The sequence below is a fragment of the Nilaparvata lugens genome, chromosome 11 (genome assembly GCF_014356525.2).
Source record: "Nilaparvata lugens isolate BPH chromosome 11, ASM1435652v1, whole genome shotgun sequence".
In the NCBI taxonomy this organism is placed as follows: Eukaryota; Metazoa; Arthropoda; class Insecta; order Hemiptera; family Delphacidae; genus Nilaparvata; species Nilaparvata lugens.
In genome coordinates, this window is record NC_052514.1 from 3,601,948 (window position 1) to 3,629,223 (window position 27,276).

Genomic DNA, 27,276 nt, shown 5'->3' on the forward strand with positions numbered 1-27,276 from the left:
AACACTGCTACCTCAAATCGATCATCAATTTTTAACCTTAGTCCCGTCACCTCTAAATCCATCTCAACAGAAAATCTCTTAACAAAATCCAGTTCATAAGTTTGGGTATGTTTAGCATTGCTAGTGAATATACATACACCACCACTTCTATGAGCTATTCTACAAAATTCTGATCTCAGTGAATAGCCTGGAATCCTAACTTGATTTATTTCCTTTATTTTTAAGCCATGCTCTGTGAAAATAACAATGTCAGGATCCTCCTGTTTAAGAAATACTTCTAATCTGTCAATTTTGTTGCGAAGATACTGAATATTTTGATGATAAATACTAAAAACCTTACCATCTTGTGCTACTCTATCTCTAGCATTTGTAGCTATTTCCCTTTCCCTGTTTTGAGCCAATTTACTAAAAAATCGTTATTTGTTTTTTTGACTGTTTTTAAACCAGAGGATTGCAAACGGCTTTCAATCAGCTCTGCCAATCTATTACAAAAGATTACTTTGCCAGATCGATTTAGATGCAACCCATGATTAGTGAAGTTATGTCTTTTCAGCCTTTCATTTAGAAAACAAATCCCCAGTTGTTTAGAATTCTTATTTTTTAGGCTGTTGATTGTATTATGGATTGATTTGTTTGTCGAATTGATTGCTTCATTTAATTCTGGCCTATCAAACCTATTAGGAATAGTACTTATTATTAAGTTTGTTTTTTTGCTGAGTGGCACAATTTCCTTGATTTTTTCTGTTACTTGAGGAAGATGATTCAAGTTAGGTTCATTTATATTATTTGAGCCACCCAGTACAATTAGATAGTCATTTTCATCAAAGTCTTTAGTTTGTTCCCTAGCTGACTCTACAACTGCATTAATTGATGCACTTGGCTTGAAAAAACATTGGACATCAAATTTATTTTTAATCTTTTATCAAGGAGATCACTGCAATCACGTCCATGACTGGACGTCAGTAGCAGAACTCTCCCTTTCCTATCTTTATTTCCCTCAGCTATATTTTTGGTTGCTGTCTTCAAAACCTCACTGTACGTTTTATTTCGACCATTTTCAGAGCATTTCCCATCATTTAGGTTAGATTCTATTTTTTTGCATTTGGACGGAGGTTCTATCATACATTTAGTATTATCAAATTTAGATTTTAGTTTCTTTATTTCCTCCGACATTAGACTACATTGATTTTTTAGATTTAGTATTTCTTTTTTATGGTCTTCATCTTGTAATTTTATAATCAGTTCCAAAGATTTAATTTCTTCTACCATCCCTAACCTTTCTTCCTCAGACGTTTTTAGAGTTACTTCTAATTGGTTTTTTAAATTAGTGTGGCTACTTTGTAGTTGAGCAACTTTTTCGGCTAAAGTAGTTTGAAGAACTGGGGTTTTTGGTTTTGGCGTTTTTGAATTTTGGTTTTGGGAACGCGTAAGTACTCCCGCTATGTTTACATTTCTATTATAACCTTCGGTGTTCTACTTGAGCTCATTTTCCTATCTAAGAAATTATATTACTTGCAATAATAATAATTGATTTATAAATGATAGGATTTTAATTTGGTTATAATTTTAGTCAAGTAAACTATCTGTTTATTTTTTAAATCTCGAAAACCTAACCTCAAACTAACCTCTAAACGGTGTTTGGCTTATTAAAATAGAATTAAGAATTAAAATCTAAAACAAAATGATAAAATGTGATCAAGAAACAATTAATAATGAAATAAACACAAAATTTGTACTTATCCGTGACTATTTATAACACAAAATCTTCCAAAACCCAGGAGCGAAATTATGTATGACTTTCATTCACAACCTCTCAAGGTCACCACCTCAATTATAGAAACAACTTAACAACAACAGCAACAACCTGATATGAAAGCCTCTATCTCACTTTAAATAGAAGACTACTTGAGATTCCATAGCCTAATCCAATTAAGTAAAATAATATGAACAAATTTTCACTTGTTACATCATAATCAATCCATTGACACACGCAAACTTATATTCCCTCAATCAAAACTTGGGCATTGAGCAGCAGAAGAATATACAGTATATGGAGCCATACGATTGGTAGTCGGCTGACCAATCAGGTGAAAGGCTGTCATTGACCGAGACAAAATGACGCCATTTTGGGCGGAGCATCCATTATACTGAAAACAATATTCTTAACTCTAACATGAATGCTATCTGTCATCAGTTGAGACCAAATTTTGTTTTTTCAAGAAAGATACAAAGTGGATTTGTAATCTCTGAATCAAATTGTCATTCATCATATCCTTGAAAATTAACAGACAAATACGTATATAAGTGTATTCAAATTGATGAATGATATAAATAAAATATGCCTACTTTAAATAGATAGGCTAAAACTATTCCACCCTAAGCATAGAATAACCATTCTATTAAGTAGTTTTCTCTATTATATATTAATCTATTGATTATTGATAGTCTCTTTCAGACCCCCTCACCAATCCACTATTAAGATTTACTACCCCCTACAGAACATTATTCCACACAAACGTCAAAAAAATTTAATTCAAGAAAACTTGACCAATGTGAACGCCCCTCTACCGATGAAATAATGCAACAAAAATCCCCATTAACGCCATTAAAATTCATGACCGGAAATCCAATTTGAAAAATGAACAGTAAATAGATCAGACATGACCTCAACCAACTAGAATAAAGTGACCGTGCATAATGATTGTCCTATATATATATATATATGGTGGGATTCTCTTTCAACTGTCAGCAAGGGAAGCATTGGGATGCATTGCTGATAACTATGAGTAATTCTGGCAGTAAAAAGTAAATCTCACTATAGATATAGAAGTGCGATATAGCTTCACCACAGAGAGAATCTAAAAGTATCATTTATCATTGCATGACACTTGACAATGATTTGTGGCAAGAGCTACTCATCCATCTAGTCTCTCACTCACTAACTCTCTCTATCACTCTCTTTCTCACACTTCCTCCATTTTTCTCTTGCACCGACAGATAATCGAACCATAAATTATTGTTGTATTCTGAGTAGGGCATTAAAAACTGTTTGAGCGCTATATCAAAATAATGATGGAGCTGTTTTTGAACATGTGGCAAAGGTATTGAATAATGGATGAAATTTTGAGAAACCAGCAGTTTCAAAATAGACTGTTGATAGAGATTATGAGATTCCAGTTATGTTGATGTTATCATAGAGAATGATTTTAGAATGACTTTTTTATTATTATTAAACGAAAAATATTATAGCATATTATTTATTATTGCATTTGAATAATAATTGCAATATCTCAGTAATTTCCATCTGTAGACCAATTGAAGGGGTTAGGATACAAGGGGTCCAAGTTACATATTATTAGTTTCGAGAAAATTGAGTCTAAAGTTTACCGACATTAATTAATCTCTCATTCATGAAATGAATATATAAATGATATTCACCTATTCAGTATACTTTTACCAAATCAAACGTACAGTTTCATGACAAGACATTGTCTCAAATTGCTTTCCTTTCTCAGTTATCAGCTAAATAGTGTTAAGAAGTATCACTTGTACCCCCTGTTTACCAAACAAAACTCTCTTGCCTAGCTACACATAAATCTATCAAATTTACCAGCAATTGAACAATGATTAATGACCTTATTGCAATATTATCCAATTTGCTAATTGGTTCTTGAGGTATCTTTTGCTTGGTGACATGGCTTTATCAAGGTTAAATTTAATTTGAAGGATACGAGCAACCGTTGCTCAATAAACAAGGGTTCCAAGTCACTTGGACCCCTTGTTTAATCGAATAAACAGCTGTTTGGAAATGTAGTTAAAAAATTTCACACCAGATGTCAGCACTGATTAGACTACGTTTATACCTCTAGTATACTAGATTTTTACCACTTTCAGCTATCGATTACTGTAGCTAACTCAAAAAATGAAAAATGTCACTTGGACCCCTTGTATTCTGACCCCCTCAGTCACTTTTTTATTTTTTGATGTGGCGAAGTTTGGGCAGTGATGTCCACTCTACCACTTGACCACGAACCTCATCCTATGTAAACTTATTTATTCATTCAACAGAGACAAAAACACATAATCATATTATGATTGAAAATAGAAAAACAGACTTTTAACCCTTACAATTCCATTCCCGAGTTTTGATTGAAAATAGACAAATAGAGGTTATGATTAGTCAGCACTTTCAAATACAAAATCTATGCTATCTTTTCTGAATGATATTATCATTAAGCAGGCCATTCCGTATCTGATTTGTTGTCCAACGTTCAATGTTGGATTCCCATCGTAGTCAGACCGTGAATTGGGTTGTTGGTTTTTGGACAAGTTGGATCAACTAGAGGTCCGACGTCTGACTAGCCTTTGTTTTCTATTGATTAGACTGAGTTGGAAAACAAATCAGAGCGTTAGTGGTGAAAAATCCGACTAGTCTTACTAGTGGTCCAATTTTGTTGTACTCATTTTTTATAGTCCGTACAAATTTACTTCAGACTTGGAGGAATATGCAGCGCAGAGAAATGGAGGGAGATCAGCCAATTAAAGTGATTAATAGAGTCATAGGTAGAAGCGCAGTTGTCAATTTGTCAGTCGTCTGACAGCTTTCAGACAGGAAACTTCGCATGAGCACATGAACAGTCACTAGAAGTTGGAGACTGCTAGCCGCTTCAAAACGGTAACATCGCGCCTCTGTATCCCTCCCGCTCTGTTGCGCATGTCCATCCCAAGTAAAAAGTAATTCTGTACAGAGTATAGTAAATATTTTGAAAGGAACAAATTGCTATTCGGATTAATTTTGAGATTTTATCTTGATATTTACAGGTAATATCACAGAGCAGCGGCCCACCTAGTCCACTCACTTCAACCATCATGGAAGAAATCAAATTCAGATTGGAAGTCAGAGATCGAATGCAGTTTCATGAGGAATTCGCCACAAATGGCGATCACTGACCTCTTAAAATTCAACAAAAATTGCGGTTAGTGTTGGAGACCGTAGTCTATTTGGATTTGTGGGAGAAATTATCTTGGAGAAAAATTAAAATAATTGAGAAATGCTTGGAAATATAAACTAGAGATATAATTTGGATTTGTGACAGAAATAATCTTGAATAAAGTTGAAGGATTATTGAGAGATGTTTGAAAATATAAAAACTGGAGATAAAGTGGGCTATTTGTGAAGAGAATTGAAATATTTTAAGAACTATCTAGAAACTAACCAGCACTTAAATCGTATATTGTTACCATGGAACTATCACAAGCTGTTAAATAGTTTTCTCAAGAAATATTGATTCAAATTATTTCTCGATAAAAACACACCAATAACTATATTATTTATTTATGTCTACATATTTGTAAATAACTCTAACTTTCAAGAAAATGTATATTTTCCACATAATATTTACTGATAATTCTAGTTGTTATGTCTTCTCAACACTATATTGTTTATGAAGTATATGCTGGGGAAATCATCTTTAAACATGCGAAGATGGTTTGAAACTAAAACGGTATTTACCATTTTTAGATACAAGTACTGTTATAATAATTTAAGAGGTAATATTTCTGTAAATTGATATGTAATTAATGGATTGTAACATGAACTGTTTTAAAATGATCAAGATGAGGATAAACATTATTATTTGATTATGATTTCAAATTCAGTTGAGTCGAACAGTCGTACTGTATTATTCGATGTAATGTCGATCATTTTTATAATCTGAATAATTATGGCACAATACATGTAGCAAGTATTTGTTGAATCAAAGTATACGATAAAATATTTTCACATTAAAGAAGAAGAAGAAGAAGAATAGCTCATTAGTATTGTTTATGGCTAGTAAATAATAACATAATGAGGAATTATAAATATTGAAGTAGAAAAAATAACATACTTGAAAGAAGAATCTATTTGTGAAGAGAATTGAAATATTTTAAGAACTATCTAGAAACTAACCAGCACTTAAATCGTATATTGTTACCATGGAACTATCACAAGCTGTTAAATAGTTTTCTCAAGAAATATTGATTCAAATTATTTCTCGATAAAAACACACCAATAACTATATTATTTATTTATGTCTACATATTTGTAAATAACTCTAACTTTCAAGAAAATGTATATTTTCCACATAATATTTACTGATAATTCTAGTTGTTATGTCTTCTCAACACTATATTGTTTATGAAGTATATGCTGGGGAAATCATCTTTAAACATGCGAAGATGGTTTGAAACTAAAACGGTATTCACCATTTTTAGATACAAGTACTGTTATAATAATTTAAGAGGTAATATTTCTGTAAATTGATATGTAATTAATGGATTGTAACATGAACTGTTTTAAAATGATCAAGATGAGGATAAACATTATTATTTGATTATGATTTCAAATTCAGTTGAGTCGAACAGTCGTACTGTATTATTCGATGTAATGTCGATCATTTTTATAATCTGAATAATTATGGCACAATACATGTAGCAAGTATTTGTTGAATCAAAGTATACGATAAAATATTTTCACATTAAAGAAGAAGAAGAAGAAGAATAGCTCATTAGTATTGTTTATGGCTAGTAAATAATAACATAATGAGGAATTATAAATATTGAAGTAGAAAAAATAACATACTTGAAAGAAGAATCAATTCATGAAGAGACATTCAAATTGAGAGAGAACAAAAAGAGTAAAGCTAGGAGCAATTAGTCATTTTCAATCCATGAACTTGCTACAATGCTTACATGACTTTGAATCATTGAAAAAATTTTCAACAACCAATCAAGTAGCTCATCACGATTGCTGCCTAAAATTGTTGATGCAATGTTTTCAAGACACTTTTCAGGATTTTTCAAAAATTGATTAGGAAACTCATTTACTAACTGCTATCTATTATTTAAGGAGTTGAAAACTGAAACTAGGGAACGCTTTCAGATGGTTTCACTATTTTATGAAGTTGAAAACATGGAGGAAGCATTATCTGGCGAGACTGAATTATATTGAGGTATTATAATAAATTTAGAACTTCATTTCACAGTTCTAATTTGAAACTCAATTGCTGTATTCTGATTAAGATAATTTTTAAACAATGTTTCAATTCAAGGAGAATTCAATTGGAATTCTAATTCTGAACCAACAATTCACAACAGTTGAAGATTTTTCAGATTATTATTAGGGGTTTTAACATTAGATTCAGTTTGTTCCAAATACTTGAGGTAATTTGATAGTGGAATGCATGTGACTGTAATTTGAACGGATAATGGAGAATAAAACCTTTGTTAACAATAAATAAAGTTTTCACTTCTTACTCAATGAATATTTGGATTAATATATTTATCCATAATATATACATATCCATATATATATATTATATATATATTATATATTATATATATATTATATATATATTATATATTATATATATATTTATTATTATATATATATATAATATATATTTATCCATTAATATATTTACATATTTTTCACCTTAGATTAAACCCTTGATAATATTAGGCATTGTGATATAACAATCAACTGTATACTGTATATCGTGTTCGTGATACACAGGAAAACTAGCCGATTTTATTGAGAATACAGAGCTAGTTCTATAACTGAAGTTTATTGTTAACATTATTGTATTATAAAATGACCCTGTATCATTTGAGAAACAGGCATTTGTTCCATAAACTTCCATAATGTATCCATATTGTCAAACCACAGATCTATTAAAAAATCGAGATACCGGTTTTGGTTGTTAAACCATTATCAATATCTGGTGAACTAAAGCTGAAGTATTGAAGTAATATTGTAATCTTCATTCATTCTCATTCCAATTCCACGATTAAAATTGACTCTTCTTGATTACTGAATAAAAAAAAACTATAGTGATGTCCATGTTATAATGGCAGTGGATAGAGATAAAAGATCAGCTGTGCCTGTTCTCTGCCTTTATTAATTATATTTCTACATAGTCAAAAACAGATTTGGCATCGTTGCGGAGCTAGAGAAGGATGTTCCTGCTCTTTGTCGAATGATAGACAAGGATAGCAACATCAAAGTTAATCAAATACTGTCATTATAACGTGGACCTCACTAAAGATATTGTTTAACTACAGATTAAAAATCGAAATACTGGTTTCGGTTGTTACACCATTATCAATATCTGGTAACTGCAACGGAAGTAAAGTGCAGCAGTATTTATAATGACGGCCGAGAGCCGTTATTGGTGAAAGCCGTGACCTTTCAAGGTCAATGTCTGTCATTGACCTAGCCAAGCCCCTCCCACATTAGCGGTTCATACAATCGCTACAAAATGACTATTCAAACATGGAAGATCATTTCTATTCATTTACTTTACGGAATCTAAATCTATAATATAATAATGGAAAGAAATTGACTATATACTTACGGGATGAGAAATTCACGAATAACGCATCATCACGTCTGAACTACTCAACTGATTAACTTGAAATTTTGCATATAGATTCTTAATTTACCGAAAATGGTTGGAAGCCTATTTTGAATTCTCCAAGATTTTTTTAGTCATTCAATTTCAGCTGTTCTACATCCATGAAATCAAGCCAGTGAACAGCTGATTGTAGAACAAATAAACATATGATTCTCATTACAGCATACTAAATAAACTGTAATAAAATCATAAGTTTTCTTTACAGTCGAGAATGTTTCCTAGTTCCGAATTAGGAACAGCAATACTGGTACAAAAACTGCCTTTTAGCGCTTCAGGTGGAAGTTTTGTCAACTACAATCAAGGAATTCCTGATTCGAAAAAAATCTCATTACAGCATACTATACTGTGATAAAATCATATGTTTTCTTTACAGTCGAGTATGTTTACTATAGTGAGGTCCACGTTATAATGGCAGTGAAGAAAGATAGGAGAAAAACGTTGCCAATTCTCTCCATTTTGCCACTGACTGTACACAGTTGTTACTCAATTCATCCCATTAAATTTAATCCAATAATAATTATCATTTCCTTGATAAAATAATCAATTTAATGTCAAATTAATCAAGAAAGTATATTTTTTCATAATTTGATTCAGAAATTTGCTTCCATAACTGAGATCACATTTCTATTTTTATACAAACCTGAAATAGCGGCTAATTTAAAAAGCTGTGATACAACTATCTGAATTTCAAAAACAACAGAAATTGAGTTATTTGGTAGGTATTCTATTCCAATTCCTTTTTAAAATAATAGAAAATAGGAATCCTATTTGAAAATACCGGTAAGTAATTTCAATGGATTAATTCTGAAATAACTTTTCAATATTATTTATACCGGTACGAGTAGGTCTAACCTATACGGATAGACTAACTGAAGCATGGATGAAGTCTAGGATGGTTAGTTATCAACTTTTAAAATGTCATTTCAGGTATTTTAATTTGTGTTTCTCATACGGTAATGTTTAAAAATTATTTCATCGTTTCAAAAATACATTTTAAATCGACTTGTGTACTCAAATATTTTGATAAAATGAAGAAAAAAATGGTGGCTGAGAATTTTTTGTTCACTGTCAAAAGTTAATATAAAATATTCTGGCAAATAGACAACATTGCAAAGCGAGAGAGAGATAGTGCTATCTGTTTTGTTGTATGATAGAAAAGGACAGCAACAGTATCGTCAATTGTACACTGCCATTATAATGTGGACCTCACTATAGTTCCAAAATAGGAACAACAAATCTATTGCAAAAAACCGTCTTTTAGCGCTCCAGGTGGATGTTTTGTCGAATACAATAAAGAGATTCCTGATTCAGAATTTGTAAACTAGGTTATGTTTATACAATGCATGTAGTAACTTTAGCACAAGCAGGTAATGTTTTCTATTTCCAAATTATTCTTCTTTACATTATTATGACAAAAAATAGTGTACGTTACTTGGAGGCGAATGTGTTTTGCAGGTTTCAAATGGAATTCTAGTCTTGGCTAAAGCCTCGACTGGAAACATTATTCTTGCCCTGTAAACGGGCCCTTCCCGTTCATGTGACGTTAAATACTATAGCAGGTCAAGTTTTTAATTAGACCCTTGCGAAGCACGGGTTACCTGCTAGTAAGTAATAAAGATGTAAGTCTTAGGTTGTACTAAATTATCCCAAGATAAAGACTGATGTAGCCTTCTAGACTACTTAGTTGAAATGTGGAGAATGTCCATAAGCCTGCCTCATTCTTTTACGAGCGTGTTAAAAACAAATGGCTCTAGCCACAATGTAGAAGGACTCTATTCTCTATCGTCTCTGTGCTCTAGCATAGACTTAATGCAATTCATATAGATGTCAATGTCACCCGGAAAATGAGGGTATAGTAAAAACCACTTTCGAATGGGAAGCATCGATGTTATTCATAAATAGAGCTGACAGTTTTGAGTGAAGCTCACAATATTTAGAGTTAGGGAATAGAGGCATCGTTTTCAGGAAACTCATTCCCCTTAAGAACCTGTCGTTTGTTTTTATAAGCCCTTCACCTTCATGACTTTAAATTATCCCTACTTTTTATGACAACAAGAATCTTTCAAATCCTTGATATTTTTTTCTCCCTCTCTTTAACCTATTTCTAAACTGGAATGATATCTCAAAGTTCATTCACTCTATAAAGCCATGTAGTAAAATGTACAATGTAGTATGATTCAACGAATAATAACATTATATGAAACATAAAATAGTTCGACGTTCTTGCTTATGGAATCCAGGGAGTTATTTTCCAGTACAGTATACTGCACTGATTACAGAGCGCAAAGAATCACTTTTCCGCTCTAGTGCGGGAAAATTTTTTCCTGCACTCCAGATTTGCAACATGGCAACGCAAAATAGCTAGTAGGTTATATGGAGCACCAGTGCAGCAAAATCAAAATTAAGTTGGTAACTGTGGTATAGTGTGGTGGTGCACGTTATAAGAATCTTGATGGGGTGGACTGTGGTGGATGACAGCAGTTGACAGCACACAGACGCCATTCAAACACACATACTACATTCTATTTTATTTATTAATAATAAAATTACACAGATTTACATTTGATGCATTTCAGGCAATTTTACCCATAATTACCCACTTTTCATATTCAATGGTAACTGTAGGAAAAACTTAATGTGAAATACGTGCGCAAAGTTTCTCTGCTGCAATCAAGAAACCATTCCGCCCTCGCCTACGGCTCGGGCGTAAACGTTTCTTTCGGTGCAGCAAACTGTCACTTTGCGCACTAGTTGCACAAATAACTATTTTGTCATAGTCATTCAATTTCAGCTGTTTTACATCCATGAAATCAAGCCGGTAAACAGCTGATTATAGAACAAATAAACATATGATTCTCATTACAGCATACTATATTGTAATAAAATCATATGTTTTCTTTTCAGTCGAGTATGTTTCCTAGTCCCGAATTAGAACAGCAAAACTGGTACAAAAACCGTCTTTTAGCGCTTCAGGTGGAAGTTATGTCAACTGCAATCAAGGAATTCCTGATTCGAAACTTGTAAACAAGGTTATGCTTATAGAATTCAAGTAGTATTGTCAGCACAAGCAGGTAATGTTTTCTGTTTCTCAATTATTCTTTTCTAGATTATTATGACAAAAAATAGTGTAAGTCACAAGGACGGGAAGGGGTCTTTTGCAGTGCACGAATGAAATTCTAGTCTCGGCTGATGCCTCGACTGGAAACATCATTCTCGCCTGTAAAAGGCCCCTTCCCGTCCTTGTGACTTAAAATACTATCATTGATTAAATATTCACTAATAATTTCTACACCGTACACCGCTCTTCATCCTAGTCTGTAACGATCTTTGATTTCTAACATTTTCTTCCACTCCATACCTTCTTCGCTCTTCTAAAAATTCTCTACATTCCACATTTCTTCCATTCCAAATTCACCTCTTTATCATGATAATTTTTTCCCCACTATCTTCTTCTACATCCGCTGTCTTCCTCCACATTCTCTTCAATTTCTTTTTCATTTTTATCATATCCTTACTTATCTTCCTCTTTCTCCCCATCCTCTTCCTAATCTTTCTCCTCAATATCTTCATTTCTACCTCCTTCTCCTCTTCTCTTTCAATCTCTTCTCCACTATATTCTTCTACATCTGCTTTCTTCTCATCATTCTCTTCAATTTCTTTCTCTTTTTCGTCACCTTCTTCCGCATCCTCCTCCTCCTCCTCCTTCTCATACACCTCCTCCCAACCTTCTATCCCTCCTCCTCCTCTTGTCTTAATATCTCTTCAATCTCTTCTCCACTATATTCTTCTACATTTGCTTTCTTCCTCATCATTCTCTTCAATTTCTCTCTTTTTCGTCTGAAGTCACATCAGATGAAATCACTTCAGCTAAGCTACTTGGTATTATTCTCGATACAAAATTAACATGGACATACCACATTGACTGGTTTGGTCGGCTCAGTAGAGTGGTTTTTCTTATAAGACGTCTGAGAACGTCCTACATCGGGTTTTTCCAGAGTCTATGGGCTTATTCTATGGGGCAGAGCAGCCACAATACTAGTAGGCTGCTGCTTCTTCAGAAAAAAGTAGTAAGACTTAAGGCCAATGCTGACTACCTCGCTCATTGTCGTCCAATATTTGTCTCGATGGAGATTGTGACTGTGTTCAGCCTGTACGTCATGCAACTCCTGGTCAGGATCAGGGACGAATTGGATGTTCTTGAATGTAGGTCTGAGATACACGGGCATTTCACCAGACAAGCATGTCATCTGAATGTTCCTTTTGCCAGGCTGAAAAAACTTCAAGGACATTATAGAATATTATCAATCAATGCATTCAATAAGCTGCCTGTTAGTGTGAGAAATATGAATCAAGCCCGTTTTAAAACACAAGTTAAAAAGCTGCTTACAGAGAATCCATTATATAATGTAGAGGAATTTTTCAATTTGCCCGTCGATGTAGTAAATACTTATTTTGTGTGATGATAATGATTATGTGTATGAATTGGCTCAGTAGTTTTATAGGATTTTATTCTTGACGACACCTGATGTACATTTATTGTAATAAATGTACCTAATTGTATTTATTGGTGGATCAACGTATTCTATTCGTCACCTTCTTCCGCATCCTCCTCCTCCTCCTCCTCCTCCTCTTCTCTTTATATCTCTTCAATTTTCTCCCTATTATCTTCCTCTCATCTGCTTTATTCCTCCTCATTCTCTCCAATTCCTTTTTCATTTCCATCATCATCTTCTCGCTTAACCTTCTCCTTCACCTCCTTTACTTCATCCACCTCCTCATCCACCTCATCCTACTACTCCTCCTCCTTCTCCTCCTCCTCCTTCTCATCATCCTCTACTCTTCTTCCTGTTACTCCTCCTCCTCCTCATACTCCTCCTTCACCTCCTATACCTCATCCACCTAGTCCCACTCTTCCTCCTCCTCGTTCACTTCCCCCTCCTCCTCCTCCTCATCCTCCTTATCCTCGCTACATTGCCTTGCTTTTCCCACTTCACTAGGCATGTTGATACTGTTGAGTACATTTCATCAATAATTTATCGCGCACTGCAATGAATTTTCTTGGCAGACTGCTTTCCTACTACACTCACATTCACTCAAAACAGTCAGCATTGTTTGAATTGAACACATAGATATTATCTTCACGAAATACTGACAATTGCAAGTGAACCTTACTTCTCTAGCTTCAATTCAAACTGTCAGTATTGACTAAATTCTAAGCATTGACATTATATTCAAGGAATACTGACAATTCAAAGTAAATCTCACTATGGAATATCACTGTCAGTATTGGCTAAATTAGAAGCATTGATATTATCTTCACGAAATACTGACAATTGCAAGTGAATCTCACTTCTCTCGCTTCCAACTCTCAAATAGGAGACCGTCTGCTTCCCTCAAAAAGCGGCTTCATTCAATACAAGAATATTTAATGTTTCAAAAGGTTCCTTATAGTCTCAAGTCTCGAATAAAGTTACCCTTTACCAACTAACTCCAAATTTTAATTATTGAAATGCACTGAATACGTTTATAGGTTCTATTCACATTGAAATTGCACTTTGGTGATTGAATATTAGCATTTTTCACTGTAAGGGCCGTTTGCACAGTATAGATTGCTAAACTCGATTAAGTTAATCGAGTTTAAGTTAATCTGAAAGTTTAAACTTGAATCGGTTTTCTCAGTGCATTTACTAATCCAGTTCAAGTTAAACTAGTTTAGCGTTTAGTTGGTAATAGAATGTCATTGTTTATAATAACAGGAAGGCTAATTTTTACAGGAAATTTGTTATTTGTTTACAAACCATCAGTAGATTGAGGATATGTAGCTACTAATTCCTCATACCAAATCCACAGAGCTGGAAGCTATACGGTAATAAAAGTGAAAAGCAATCAAGAAGTTCTTCATAAATTGATGGAATGCTATATTACTATTAGATACAATTTATATTTAGTTGGCACCAAAAAATATATTTTAGAATGTAAGAAGAAGTTATTTTGTTACGCTTAAATCTACTACGGTATTCCTTAATTATTAGAAATCTTTCGAAAGCAAAATATCTCTGTTATGTGTTTTAAGAACATGTTTTCTAATCAAAGACCACTATTAAAAATATTGTCTTATCTTCTATCAATTGGTGTATTTAATCAAATACTAAATTGGCAGATGCTTTACTCAAGCATACCGGTAACCGTTTAAAAAATTCTCTATCATCCCAGAAATTTGAATGATTTGTTTTTTGCCTAATTTTTCTCTTTCGAAATTTCTTCGCAGTTATCTTTATCAATCACATTAAAATCTTCTATCAATTCCTCTATTATAATTATATTTACATTCAAATAATGATTCACTATAACCTAAACAATAATTATTATCGTCTACAGAAGCATTAAAAACAACCGTTGAAAAATAATTTACTACCACCTGTTTCCCCATCAAATCTTTACAGATGTCAAGTTAATCCAAATTATTTGGTTTAAACCTCCTGCTTTGGAGGTTTAAACTTTCCCAGAGTTAAAACTCAACACAGAGTTTAAACTGATACTGTGCAAACGGAATTTTAGTTTAAACCAAAAAAATCCAGATTTGGTTCAAGCTTTAGCTTAAACTTACACTGTGCAAACGGCCCTAAAAGTTCAAACAAAGTCTTGACAACTATAGAGAGCTCCACGTTATAATGACATTAGTATTTGATTAACATTCGTGCTGCTATCCTTGTCTATCACTCGGCAAAGCAGATGGCGCGATCCTTTTCTAGCTCAGCGACATTGCCAGATCGTTTCTTGACAATGCAGAAATATTATGAATTGACAAAATTCATATTGTAATTTCGATTTATAAATTCATCATTAATTTAATTATAGGACAAAATATTTTATTGACGAATGTGGAACTTGTATAATATATTTTATTACGTGGCTGGAGCTCAAGGCTTCTTTTTCCAGTCACGCCAAAAACATTTGTAATTATTATAATTACAATTATTGTTTTACATTGTAAAACATTTGTAATGATTATTTCTATTTGTAAAAATATTTCTTGTATTTGGCAATAAATTCATTATTCATTCGATTATTTTTAGAAAGAAAAACAGTTAATATTATATCAGAGTAGTATTATTCCCTTATTGGTTCTCGTTACAATCAATCACGGTTAAAATTTAACATGATTTTGTGCAACCGAGAAATAGTCAACACAGACAGGTTTCAACACTGAAGATATCATTTATCCTCTATTAATAGAAGGCAGTGGCAGGAAGCGAACCGGCAACGCTGTACTCCTATCTTTCTCCACTGCCATTATAACGTGGAACTTGAGAAATAACTATATGTCGGATAAAAATGATATACACACCAATTTGAAATGACACAATCTCCCCGTTATTTTGATATAAAATTCTTATGTATTACGACGCTACATGATTCTGAGAGAAATGATATTCAAATGAAAATAGTTATTTGTGCAACTAGTGCGCAAAGTGACAGTTTGCTGCACCGAAAGAAACGTTTACGCCCGAGCCGTAGGCGAGGGCGGAATGGTTTCTTGAGTGCAGCAGAGGAACTTTGCGCACGTGTTTCACATTAAGTTTTTCCTACAGTTACCATTGAATATGAAAAGTGGGTAATTATGGGTAAAATTGCCTGAAATGCATCAAATGTTTTTCTGTGTAATTTTATTATTGATAAAAACCTTAATCCTAAAATCCTAAAGTCCTCGTTGTCCTTGGTTATAATATATAATGAATAATAATTAGCTCGTTGTGCTTCGTTGCACCTCTGCTTACTATAATAGCAGCCCAGTCACTGTTACCAACTTCATTTTGATTTTGCTGCACTGTTGCTCCATATAACCTACTAAGTATTTTGCGTTGCCATGTTGCAAATCTGGAGTGCAGAAAAATTTTTCCCGCACTAGAGCGGAAAAGTGATTCTTTGCGTTCTGTAATCAGTGCAGCAATGGCCACTTTTCAACGTAACTGTAGGAAAACATTTTTTCGCGATGTTTCAGATTTCATCAAGAAAGTTAAATTTCCTTTTAATCCTTCAACCTTAGGGGGTGGTATCATACATCCAATTCTGACGTTAAATTGAAATTTTGAGAAACTCTGTAATTTCTTCGAATGGAAGGGCCAAGTCTCAACTTATTTTATATATTTATATTTATTTATTCCCAAAACATAATTACAATACAATGTATATACGAAATTAATCCACGGGATACACCCAAAACGGCTTACATTAAAATACATGATTAACGAGAAACAGTTCAAGCTTGTTAACGAGAATCAAATTATACTATCTCAATTTTAGGATACATTTCTTTTTAAATTCCGGTAAAGAATTTCTGTTTATGTCACAATTCTGAAACATTTATTTCAAATTTGAATATTTAGTGATTTTTTCGTATGGGAATTACGATTTGCAAGAAGTTTTCATTTTCAATTCAAATATTTTGCGATTTTTTTTTGTTTATATAAGAATATTATGATTTTTCCCTCTTCCTATTTCCCATGTAATGAGTTCTATATACCCTGTTTACACTGTATTTATGAATCACTATATCGAATGAAAAAAGTCTAAGAAATTGTCAAAAAACCACTGATTTATTGATAATTAGAAAGACCGGTTTCGGTTATTACACCATTGTCAATCTCTGAGATGGTGTAATAACCGAAACCGGTCTTTCTAATTATCAATAAATCAGTGGTTTTTTGACAATTTCTTAGTCTTTTTTCATTCAATATGAATAATTACCACAATATCAACTTCTCAACTACACAAAAAGTAAAATCACTATATCTATGAATAAGAGAGTACCATAATTATATAGTATAAGATACTCGAGAGAATTTTTTATTTTGTTGTGAATTTTGTTTGGATTCTTCATTTCATTACTTTCTGTTCTGTTTATATATTTGCTTTTGTGCTAAATCAATTTAAATCAGGTTAAGCATAGGCCTATTATAATTTAATCTCCTACTCCCACTGGCGAACAAGAGTCATCTAATGCCAGTGTTTTTTTCAATTACCGTTTATTATTATTACATTTTGGTTAGATTGTTTTTGAGCTTTGTTTGATTTATGTATACGTATTTATGAGTGTGGAATAAATAAATTTGAATTTTATCATTAGCCTAAATAGTTGAAGCATAATTGAAAATGAAGAATTTTGGAAGCAAAATTCCCAGCCGGAGCGCGAAGCCCGGAGGCTGCTATCCAACCCTATACAGTCATGAAAGGCGATTGGGCGGGCGTAGCCCGCTTACCAGCCGGAGCGCGAAGCGCGGAGGCTGCTAACCCACCCTCTACTGGGGTTGCAGGGGGCGAAGCCCCCTGCCGAGCGCGAAGCCCGTGTTTGAATTTTATCATTAAATAGTTGAAGCATAATTGAAAATGAAGAATTTTGAAAGCAAGTGATATTTGGTAAATATTCTACACAGACTATAGACATTCAAGATTTCTGTTTTGAATTCAAATCCAATGCGCTCGGTTAACCCAAATAATACCCCCCCCCCCCCTCACCACACCAGTCACAACATCTATGGAAAGATTTACTTTTAAAATCAGCATTGATCAAATGAGAAGCATTTATGTTATCTGCAAGAAGTGCTGACATTTTGCAGTGAATCTATCCAACTATACTACAAGATCGTCCAATAATAGACAGTCTAACAACGCTCTTCTGCTCGATATCACTCTTATCACTCACTCACTCACTCTCTCTCTCCCTTCAATCTCTTTCTCAATACATCTCTTTCACATACAGACTCTCTTTAACTCTGTCTCTCTCCTATTTGTGATTTTCTGTTGAAGCATATAGCAAAGCGCGCGCTATTCAAATGCATTCAGGCTTGTTGAAGCGCTAGTCGATTCTCCAAATTGTGTTGGAGGAGTCATCATCCCCTCTCTCACTCTCTCACCAACCTAACCTAACCTAGCGACTCAACAATAAATGCAGCTTCATCTGCCTTATAGCAGCAGTTCAATGGACCGTTCATCTCAGAATAGATATGCGGGCTGCAAATTATTCATAGCTGGTGAACGATGATGGTTCTTGAAAAGTCAATTTCTCACTTGCAAGATTTGACTCCGTGAATTGGGTCAATAAATGCGGTGAATGTTTTCATAAAATGGAATTGCATGAGCAAAATTAAAATAGTATATTTGAGGTAGGATTCGAAAATCGTATTATTTACGAATGATTAAACTCACTTGCAAATAAGATATCGTATCTTATTGTATATACATGTTATTGATGGTTATCATTGAACCATTAATTTTTAAAATGTCACAATGATTTCGGGTGTTAGTGAAGGGTGACACTCACTAGGTCCACATCAAGATCTCAGTCCATCAAGAATTAGCCCTGTTGGGCAACTTCAATACATCAATTTATCAGTTCGTCAAGTTCCTGTTGTTTTTAGAAAGTCCAATGGATACTGTATCATCTTAATTAATACTATTACTAAATAATTGATACTATTATCGATTGTTGACGACTACTGTGTATAATTTTTATGTAATGACGAATTATTGTAATGTATCCTTAATTGCGATTCAATAATTATGATTCCGATGAGAATATGATTTCGATGAATTATTGATTTACGTTGCACTTGATGAGTAATTCGATAACGAGTGCTCACGGTTAATTGTTGTTTTGATTGATAACGATTAATTTGATTGAGTCTATGACTATGAAATATTAACTATTGTATTATGTTATGATGATTTCGTGATTATTGTAGTTCAATGAGTTAGGAAGAATTGTTTAGATTACGTGACTATGATGGATATTATTTAATCCTAAAACTATCAAAACATCTTGTATAATACCAAAAAAAATCCATTTAAAAGCCTAACATAGCCCTTGAAGTAGCCTTTAAATAGCTACTTCATAACCCGTTCTCACTAATTCTCAAGTATTGTGTAACAATGCAGCTGATTGTGTATCAGCCTGCAAAGGAAACCTCATGCCAATGAAAACTGGAATATTTGTCAAAACTTGACAAACTGGGAGGATCAGCTTCTCATTTGTCACAGTATATCAAGATATGATCCGAAAAGGTACATAATGAACTTACATCCTCTCTATGCACCCACCCTATACTACAAGATACAGGTACATTGTTGGTCCACCAGTCTACCTTCTATGAAAAAAGGTGCAAGGAGTTGGAGATGTTCAAAGTTCAGTATATTGAACATGAAGATGTTGAAAAATGATTCTACAATATTGTAAATGCTTCCAGTTCTATACAAGGGACGGGTTTATTATCTTATCTTTATTATCCTATTATATTAAGCGTATTTATATATCTATTATACGTTCTGTATTTATATATCTGGTTATTTATGTTTAACGGATCTCGAAAACGGCTTTAGCGATTTTCACGAAATTTGGAACGTAGTAGGTTTATGATATAAAGATTCGATTGCACTAGGTCTCATCCTTGGGAAAACTCGCTGAACGACATTAAAAGGATAATTCATCCTTGGCGGAAACAGCTGTGGATAGTAAGAAAGTGAGTGAGTGAGCGAGTGAGTATAGATAGATAGATAGATAGATAGATAGCCTGTCTTTATTTTAACCTGGAGGGCGAAGTTAGGGCGCAGCCGGCCCTCTCTGCCACTTAACCCTCCTACACAATTCTAATGCATCTACATCACAACATAAGGAAATAATCTCTTAAATATAATAATTAAGTAATATGAAAAAATAAGTATGTGAAAAATCAAAATATCGCATCCCCGAAATTCATAAGATGACATATCGCCAGCTGTGAAATATGAACACGATCATTTTAGAGAATTATTGTGTTCTGTTTATCAAAAAAAATATTAAAATAACTAGCGAAGCTCGGTGGTCCGATATTAGTAATGATTTATGTTTTCAATTAGATGAGCTTTTTCTCTTCATTGGATTTTTTTAGAAGAATACTGATTTTGATGTCTCCTGATCTCCTTAATATGAATAATAAGAGTGAATATTGGTGAATACTAATCAATCTATCTACAATATTATGAGTGAGATTACAATATTATTCTATAACTTCATGTAGGATCTCATCATTATCCCATCTAAATTCTATTCCCAAATTATCAAAACCCGTAATTTCTATCAGTAATTCAACCCCAATTCTATCTCTCAAGGTGAAACTTAAGGAACTCATCGAATTGTAAGGAGTTCACCCAGTTTCAAGGGTCCCGGTAGGTGAATTGAATAACCTACCATCTGTCATTGGTATTCAGGGGGGATCTGTCATTGCATTTCAAAGTTCCCGTGAGATTTTCTTCGCGAATATTTGAGATGTCTGTCTTCTGCATTTCCCGCCACTGACCCCTCCAATACTCCTATACTCCTTTTATCGCCTATACTCCTCCTATACTCCTCCTATACTCCTGCAATACTCGGACACCAAGTCTTAGGGGAAGCATACAATCGAATCAGCCCCGAAAAGTATGACTTTCTGAGGAATGACCACTGAGGAGTTGGTGTGTCATAAAATTCATGCATCTCTTTGGAATTGTGTTGTGTAGTCTCAGAGGGAAGTCTGACATGTTTTGGTGTTGTGTGATTGGCATCTTTGTTCCAGTAGGTTGGAATTAAGTGTAGGTATGAAGGATCCCATCCTTATCCCATTTGAATTCTATTCCCAAATTATAAAAACCCTACACCTATTGGGATGTGTTGTAGAAGAGAAAAAAAAGAGAGGAAGGTACCTAGCCAACTATGGTTTCCCATGTGGCAAAGAAGAGAAGAGAAGTAATGAGGAAAAAAGGAAGGGAGAAATGGGGGAAGGAAGAAAACAGAGGAATAGGTACTCAAAATAAAGGTAAGCGAGTCCACCGAAAAAATGAAAAAGCTAATTAAAAAACAATGCTGGAGCAGAAATCTCGAGTCATATATCTAAATGGAAGAAGAAATTACTGTATGTCCAGTTTTTTATATCCAGTTTAATTTTTCCGCTGATCTTATTGTCCATGAGAAAGTGATTTGGAATGAGGTTTATTATTTTAGTACCTATGTAAATTAATTGCCTCCTTATACATTCAATATTAGTGTTATAGGTCACATATTTGTTAGCAATGGCCCTTAGATTATAATAATTAAGAGTAGTGTTTATTGTGACAGGAAAATCGGATCTATATTTTATTAAGTACTCAATTACGGTTTTTATGTATAATTGACGTATAGTCAGGACCTCAAAATCACTAAAAACCATATCCGTTGGATAGAGCCTGGGTTTGCTTAATATAGTTTTAATTATCAGTTTTTGTGCTACAAATAATTCAGCAATATGACAGTTGAAACAGCCTCCCCAAACAACTATGCCATACTGCAGAATTGACTCGACTAAAGCATGATACATCATTTTCAGGTGGTTCTTATTAAGAAATCTGTTAACTTGGTAAAATTTAAAAGATAAATATCTAATTTTTCTACATAAATGTATTTAATATGAACATCCCATTCAAGGTTTCCATCAATTTTAATTCCCAAATACTTAGTATTATTGACTTTTTTATTAAAAACACGTAGTATTTTAAAAGTTTCTTTACATTGGTTTCCTATCATTTAGTCCAGTCAAATGGTCGGTTTTCAGGAAACAGCCCCGAAAGAATTTTTCTTGACGGTTCTATTTGTATATTGAGGCGCTGAATTCGAATCTCAAATTTGCTGACACGCCAGAGGACGGCTTCACCCCAAAGACCCCTAAAATTTCGGACTTTTTTTAATTTTTCCATTTAATCTCGATAACTTCGAGTTATTGGAGAAAATCATTCTCTACAAAATTAGAGATAATAAAGTTTCCAATAAATTAAGTGGTCGAGCAGGATTCTCCATTTTTGGTTCCGGAGCTACGAATTTTCAAAAAGGGGTATTTTTAAGGGGTTTTCAAAATTATGCGAACCTACTACTTCTAACCTATACAACTTGGATATTTTTCTAGTATAGATAAAAAAACACACATCACGTGAAACAACAATTAATTCTGAACAGATTCCTTGGGAATTTTCGAATTTAGTAGTGGTGGGAGGGGGAATACACCCAAAAATAGAAAAGCATGTCCTACAGCCAAAATACTAATTTTTCAGGTATTATCCTTATCAAGGCCTTCCTAACAAAAAATGCATATTTCCGCTGAAATCATCTCACGAGGGTTATATTTTCTATGGGAATCACTTGTTAGAAACATTTAATTTCACTATTTCCTAGTGGGGGGTACGTCATAAGGATACGTCAAGGATCAAAACTTTAAACACTTATAACTATTGACAGAATGATCAGATCTCCTCGTACTACAGCTCATTCTTCTCAGCTCGTCAATGCGGTTCATGTATCATAACTGAAATTTTATAAAAAAATAAAGATTTCTCCTTTAGTGTATTTAGTGTCCCATATTTAAATACACAGAAAAATGGCTAAGTTTTATATTCAAAACCGTGTATCTCGGTAACCCAAAATGATAAAAAATGGTACTTGGTCTTGATTTGAAGAACAGAATTTCCTCTTTCATGTGAGGTGAATGAATTTTCTAAAAATAGAATCGTGAAGTAAGATACGTTTGTTTGAAAAAACAAGAAATTTGCGATATTTTCCTCATTTTCACATTCTTGACACTCTCTCGATAACAAACAGTCATGCAAGATGGATCTAAGGCAACGTAGCTTATAGAGCATACAATTATTTTTCATTTGAGACCAATCGAAATTTTCTAACTTGTATCTTACTCGTTCTATAGAATCTTGAATAACAGTAGAATTGCAGAAAAAATGAGAAAATAAAAATAATCATTTTTTCAAATGGCTGTAACTTTTGAACGTTATTGAAATCAGAAAAACGATTCATAGGAGCGAAAAAAGGAGAAAATTCTCTACAACTTTGACTACATTTTAGATTTTTTATCTGAAGTGTTTCACAAGATACGCAACTTTCAATATACGAGAAATTTGTGATATGTTAATCATTTTTTCAGTCTCCCATATTCAAAGTTGCAATTCTCATTTCATTTCAATGGCAATGTATCCAAATTTTCAATGTAAGATGGCATGTCGTAAATAGTCACTGAAAAGAAGGGAAGTTCTCCATTTAAAGTTGGCTGTCAGATTAAGGGTTTTCGATATACCGAATGGTTAATCATTATAGACATACCTATGGTTAATCATTGAAAAAAACCTGTTTTATTAGCTTCATGTTAAGTATACAAAAATACCCTCCAGCTCGTAAACGGCTGGTTTTATGGAAAAAATGACACGAGTGAAAATGTCTTAAAATTTTACGTAGAATCCAAAAATATCATAAAAATCAGGGGTTGCAATTTAAAAAAATTAATTTCTCCTCTATTTTTTAAGATGGCGGCCAAATTTTCAATTTAAAATGGCAGGTCGTAAAATGACACAAAATAAATTCACTTAGATAGTATAGTTATTTGTGCAACTAGTGCGCGAAGTGACAGTTTGCTGCACCGAAAGAAACGTTCACGCCCGAGCCGTAGGCGAGGGGGGAATGGTTTCTTGAGTGCAGCAGAGGAACTTTGCGCACGTATTTCACATTTAATTTTTCCTACAGTTACCATTGAATATGAAAGTGAAATGCATCAAATGTATATCTGTGTAATTTTATTATTAATAAATAAAATAGAATAATGTATGTGTGTTTGAATGGCGGGGCGGCTGTGTGCTGAATGTGGCACTGTGCTGTCGCTGTCATCCACTGTTGTCCTTTATATTATTATAACGTGCACCACAGTCACAGTTACCAACTTAATTTTGATTTTGCTGCACCATTTTGATTTTGAATTTTAATTTTGATTTTGCTGCACTGGTGCTCCATATAACCTACTAACTATTTTGCGTTGCCATGTTGCAAATCTGGAGTGCGGAAAAAATTTTTCCCGCACTAGAGCGGAAAAGTGATTCTTTGCGTTCTGTAATCAGTGCAGCAATGGCGACTTTCAAGGTAACTGTAGGAAAAACAAATTTTTCATTAAATAACTCACCGGTAATAGTATCTGAAGAGGAGAGTCCATCGTTGCGTATACTGCTACTGTTGTTCCGTACACTGATGGTGTAGGGTGAGGGGGAACTTGTCTCCGGGGGGGCCACAAGGGGTAAGGGGGGTCCCCCTCCCTCTGAGCCACCCCCTCCCGATGACCATGTCCTGTGTTGTTGCACACGCTGCAACAGAGAAAAGGAAAAATTGTTACATAAATTACTATAATAAAATATCCTGATAGAGCTACTTGAATTGTTCAATTGATATAGAAATCACATCATATAGACAGCATCGTTTTATATAAACACTTCTATAGTCCATACAAAATTATTATTGACTTGAGAGGATATGCGGAGCAGAGAAATGGAGGGACTTCAGCCAATTACAGTGATGAATAGTCATAGAAAGAAGCGCAGTTGCCAAGTTGTCGATCAGACTCAGTCAATGCAGTGCTTTCAGAGAGGAAACTACGTTATGCGTATCATGAGCCATTGAACACTCACTCAAGACTACACAACGCTGTCCGATTCAGCACGGTAACATCGCCGCCGCTGCATCACTACTTTTCTCTGTTCTCATTATCCCTCCAAGTCGGAGGTTATTTTAAGCTATGTACAGATATACGCGCCTCCAACCCGCTCTGGGCAAGCTCCGCCCTCGTTCCGCCATCGCTATGCAATCGCTCCGCCCCCGCGCTTCACTCGCACCGATCATGAACGTTACGGGAGATGTTAGCTGTTCTCGCGTTCCACTCTTGCTCCCCGGTCGATCATCAATCGCTCTGCTCGAGTGACGTTCGGTTGCGGAGCAGAGCGAAAGTCTGTATGCACCTTTAGATGAACTATAGAAATACTAGAATAGTATTTTACATGTCCGATAAGTCAGTACATTCAAAAACCAGAACATAGATGGCTGTGACGAAGGTCTGCACTGCAGGCGAAAACCCGCTGTACAAGTGAAAAGAGACGAAAAATGAAAATCTTTTTTTTCTACCTGCGCTGCTGCGCTCACGAGATTTCCGTAGTTTAGGTTTTTGTATCGCTGCGCGACAAACGCTCGTTCCTATAGTGAAGTCCACGTTATAATAGCAGTAGAGAAAGATAGGAGAACAACGTTGCTGATCCTCTGTTTTGTCAATGCTTTCTATAGACGGTAGCTGATACAGGTTTATTGATGTAATATTAACTGTTAATTCCAGTTTAAAATAATCAATTATATTCTATCAAGCAAGAAATAATAATTTCCAATAATTCTAATAATTAAGATGAATTGTTTTGTTAATTGACTATTAATTCTACATTGTTAAAAGACGATCTGGCAACAAGGCAAAGCGAGAAATAGATGCTTATAACGCTTATATTCGCTTATAATGCGCTTATTCGCTTATGATGCTTATAATGCTTATATTCGCTTTGTTGAATGATAGACAAGGATTGCAATACCATTGCTAATCAAACACTGCCATTATAACGTGGACCTCATTATAGAACTAGGATTTACCACAGTGAAGAAAGAAGAAACGAAGTGAGCCTGACGGCTAGTTGATAATAAATTTATGAACCATTAATGAATGAAAATCATGAAGAAGAAGAAATTCCTTCTACTTTGTGGATTCACTGAGTATGGTCATAGAATGAACAATCTTTAGAAGTTTTCTAGAAAAATAAACATAGTAAACAAGTTTTCTCTGGTAAGGTGTTCGAGATCAGAGCACGAGCCAGTGTTCAATTGTTGTCGACGGGAGCTTGACCAGTTCGTTGCACGCGAACCAGAATCGCGCGACCTGCGATCATCTTGCGTACCGCTCGCGTTTAGTTTGTGTCGCGCATCGCGTAAGTCTCTACGCACCTTTATTTGATTAACCTTCCGGTAGTCGCGCTCTACTCGAACGCACGAGCAGTCGCGAGTTGTACTTTTTACAACATCCAATTTTACAAGTCTCATGTACTCTGTTTACTGTCAAAACATATTGATTAATTATTGTATTATTACGTTTTCCATCTTCTTGAATTATTTCACGCCTATGAACATTTGGATGATTACCAATTCATAGCCCAATAAAGTACACCAAGCAAAACAATCAATTCTGTATTCGTTTACAGTCCCCGTTTACAGTCTTTCCCCATCTTATGCACTGTCGCGACTAAATGACACCTAAAGACTGAACCATTGCTCGATTGATACTGCAACTCAGTGGAGTGATGGGGGAAAAGTTTTGGAATGCATAGGTGACTCATTCACTGACACCACCCCATTCAACAACCCTATGATTTAATTTCCAGTGATGAATGATCTATTGCTCCAATTTTGCCAAAACTGATTAATGTTATTTTCTTCATTTTTCATTAATATATTCTCTACACACTTCAAAATGGTTTTAAATAATGTTTTAGTGTTTGTTTAATAATTCTTAAAAACGTGTTTGAGTTGAATTCATTGTTTCCTATTGACTGGCTCATTATTCTTCTCCGTTATATTCCTGAACTCTGGTAATGTTTTTATTCCATAAAATAATATTTTATAATAATTTTTGTTAATAATATTTAATTGATGAAATATTTGTTGATATATTAATATTATATATTTATTAATGTATTGGTTGATGAGTATTTATTTAATAATTTTTATTAAGTAATAATTTTTATTACGTAGACTATCATTTTTGAAATATATATATTTTTTTTGTTTCTCTTCGTCCTGCGTGATGAATAATATATTATTATAATTATTAATACTAGATTAATCTTTCATATATTTTCCTTGTTGAATTTGTATCAGCCAGCTTTCTCTGTCTCTGCTTGTTCCTTGTCTAACTGCATTGCTCTCAAC

The 27,276-nt window shown here is 33.9% G+C and overlaps 2 protein-coding genes across 5 annotated transcripts in view; one reads left to right on the forward strand and one right to left on the reverse strand.

The window, feature by feature from the left end:
- Positions 1-4,974, forward strand: part of LOC111055756 (myb-like protein X) — a 204,096-nt gene extending 199,122 nt beyond the window's left edge. For both annotated transcript variants that reach the window (XM_039437431.1, XM_039437432.1), the window contains exon 8: positions 4,822-4,974. In XM_039437431.1, coding sequence (XP_039293365.1) covers positions 4,822-4,950 — 129 coding nt within the window. In that variant the 3' untranslated portion in view covers positions 4,951-4,974. The remainder of the gene's footprint in view (positions 1-4,821) is intronic.
- The window catches only part of LOC111051782 (calcium uniporter protein, mitochondrial), a 394,346-nt gene that overhangs the window by 301,273 nt on the left and 65,797 nt on the right, over positions 1-27,276 (reverse strand). For all 3 annotated transcript variants that reach the window (XM_039437436.1, XM_039437434.1, XM_039437435.1), the window contains exon 2: positions 24,452-24,629. Coding sequence is in view for 1 of the 3 variants with exons in the window: in XM_039437435.1 (XP_039293369.1) it covers positions 24,452-24,629 (178 nt within the window). In the remaining 2 variants the exon portion in view is untranslated. The remainder of the gene's footprint in view (positions 1-24,451; positions 24,630-27,276) is intronic.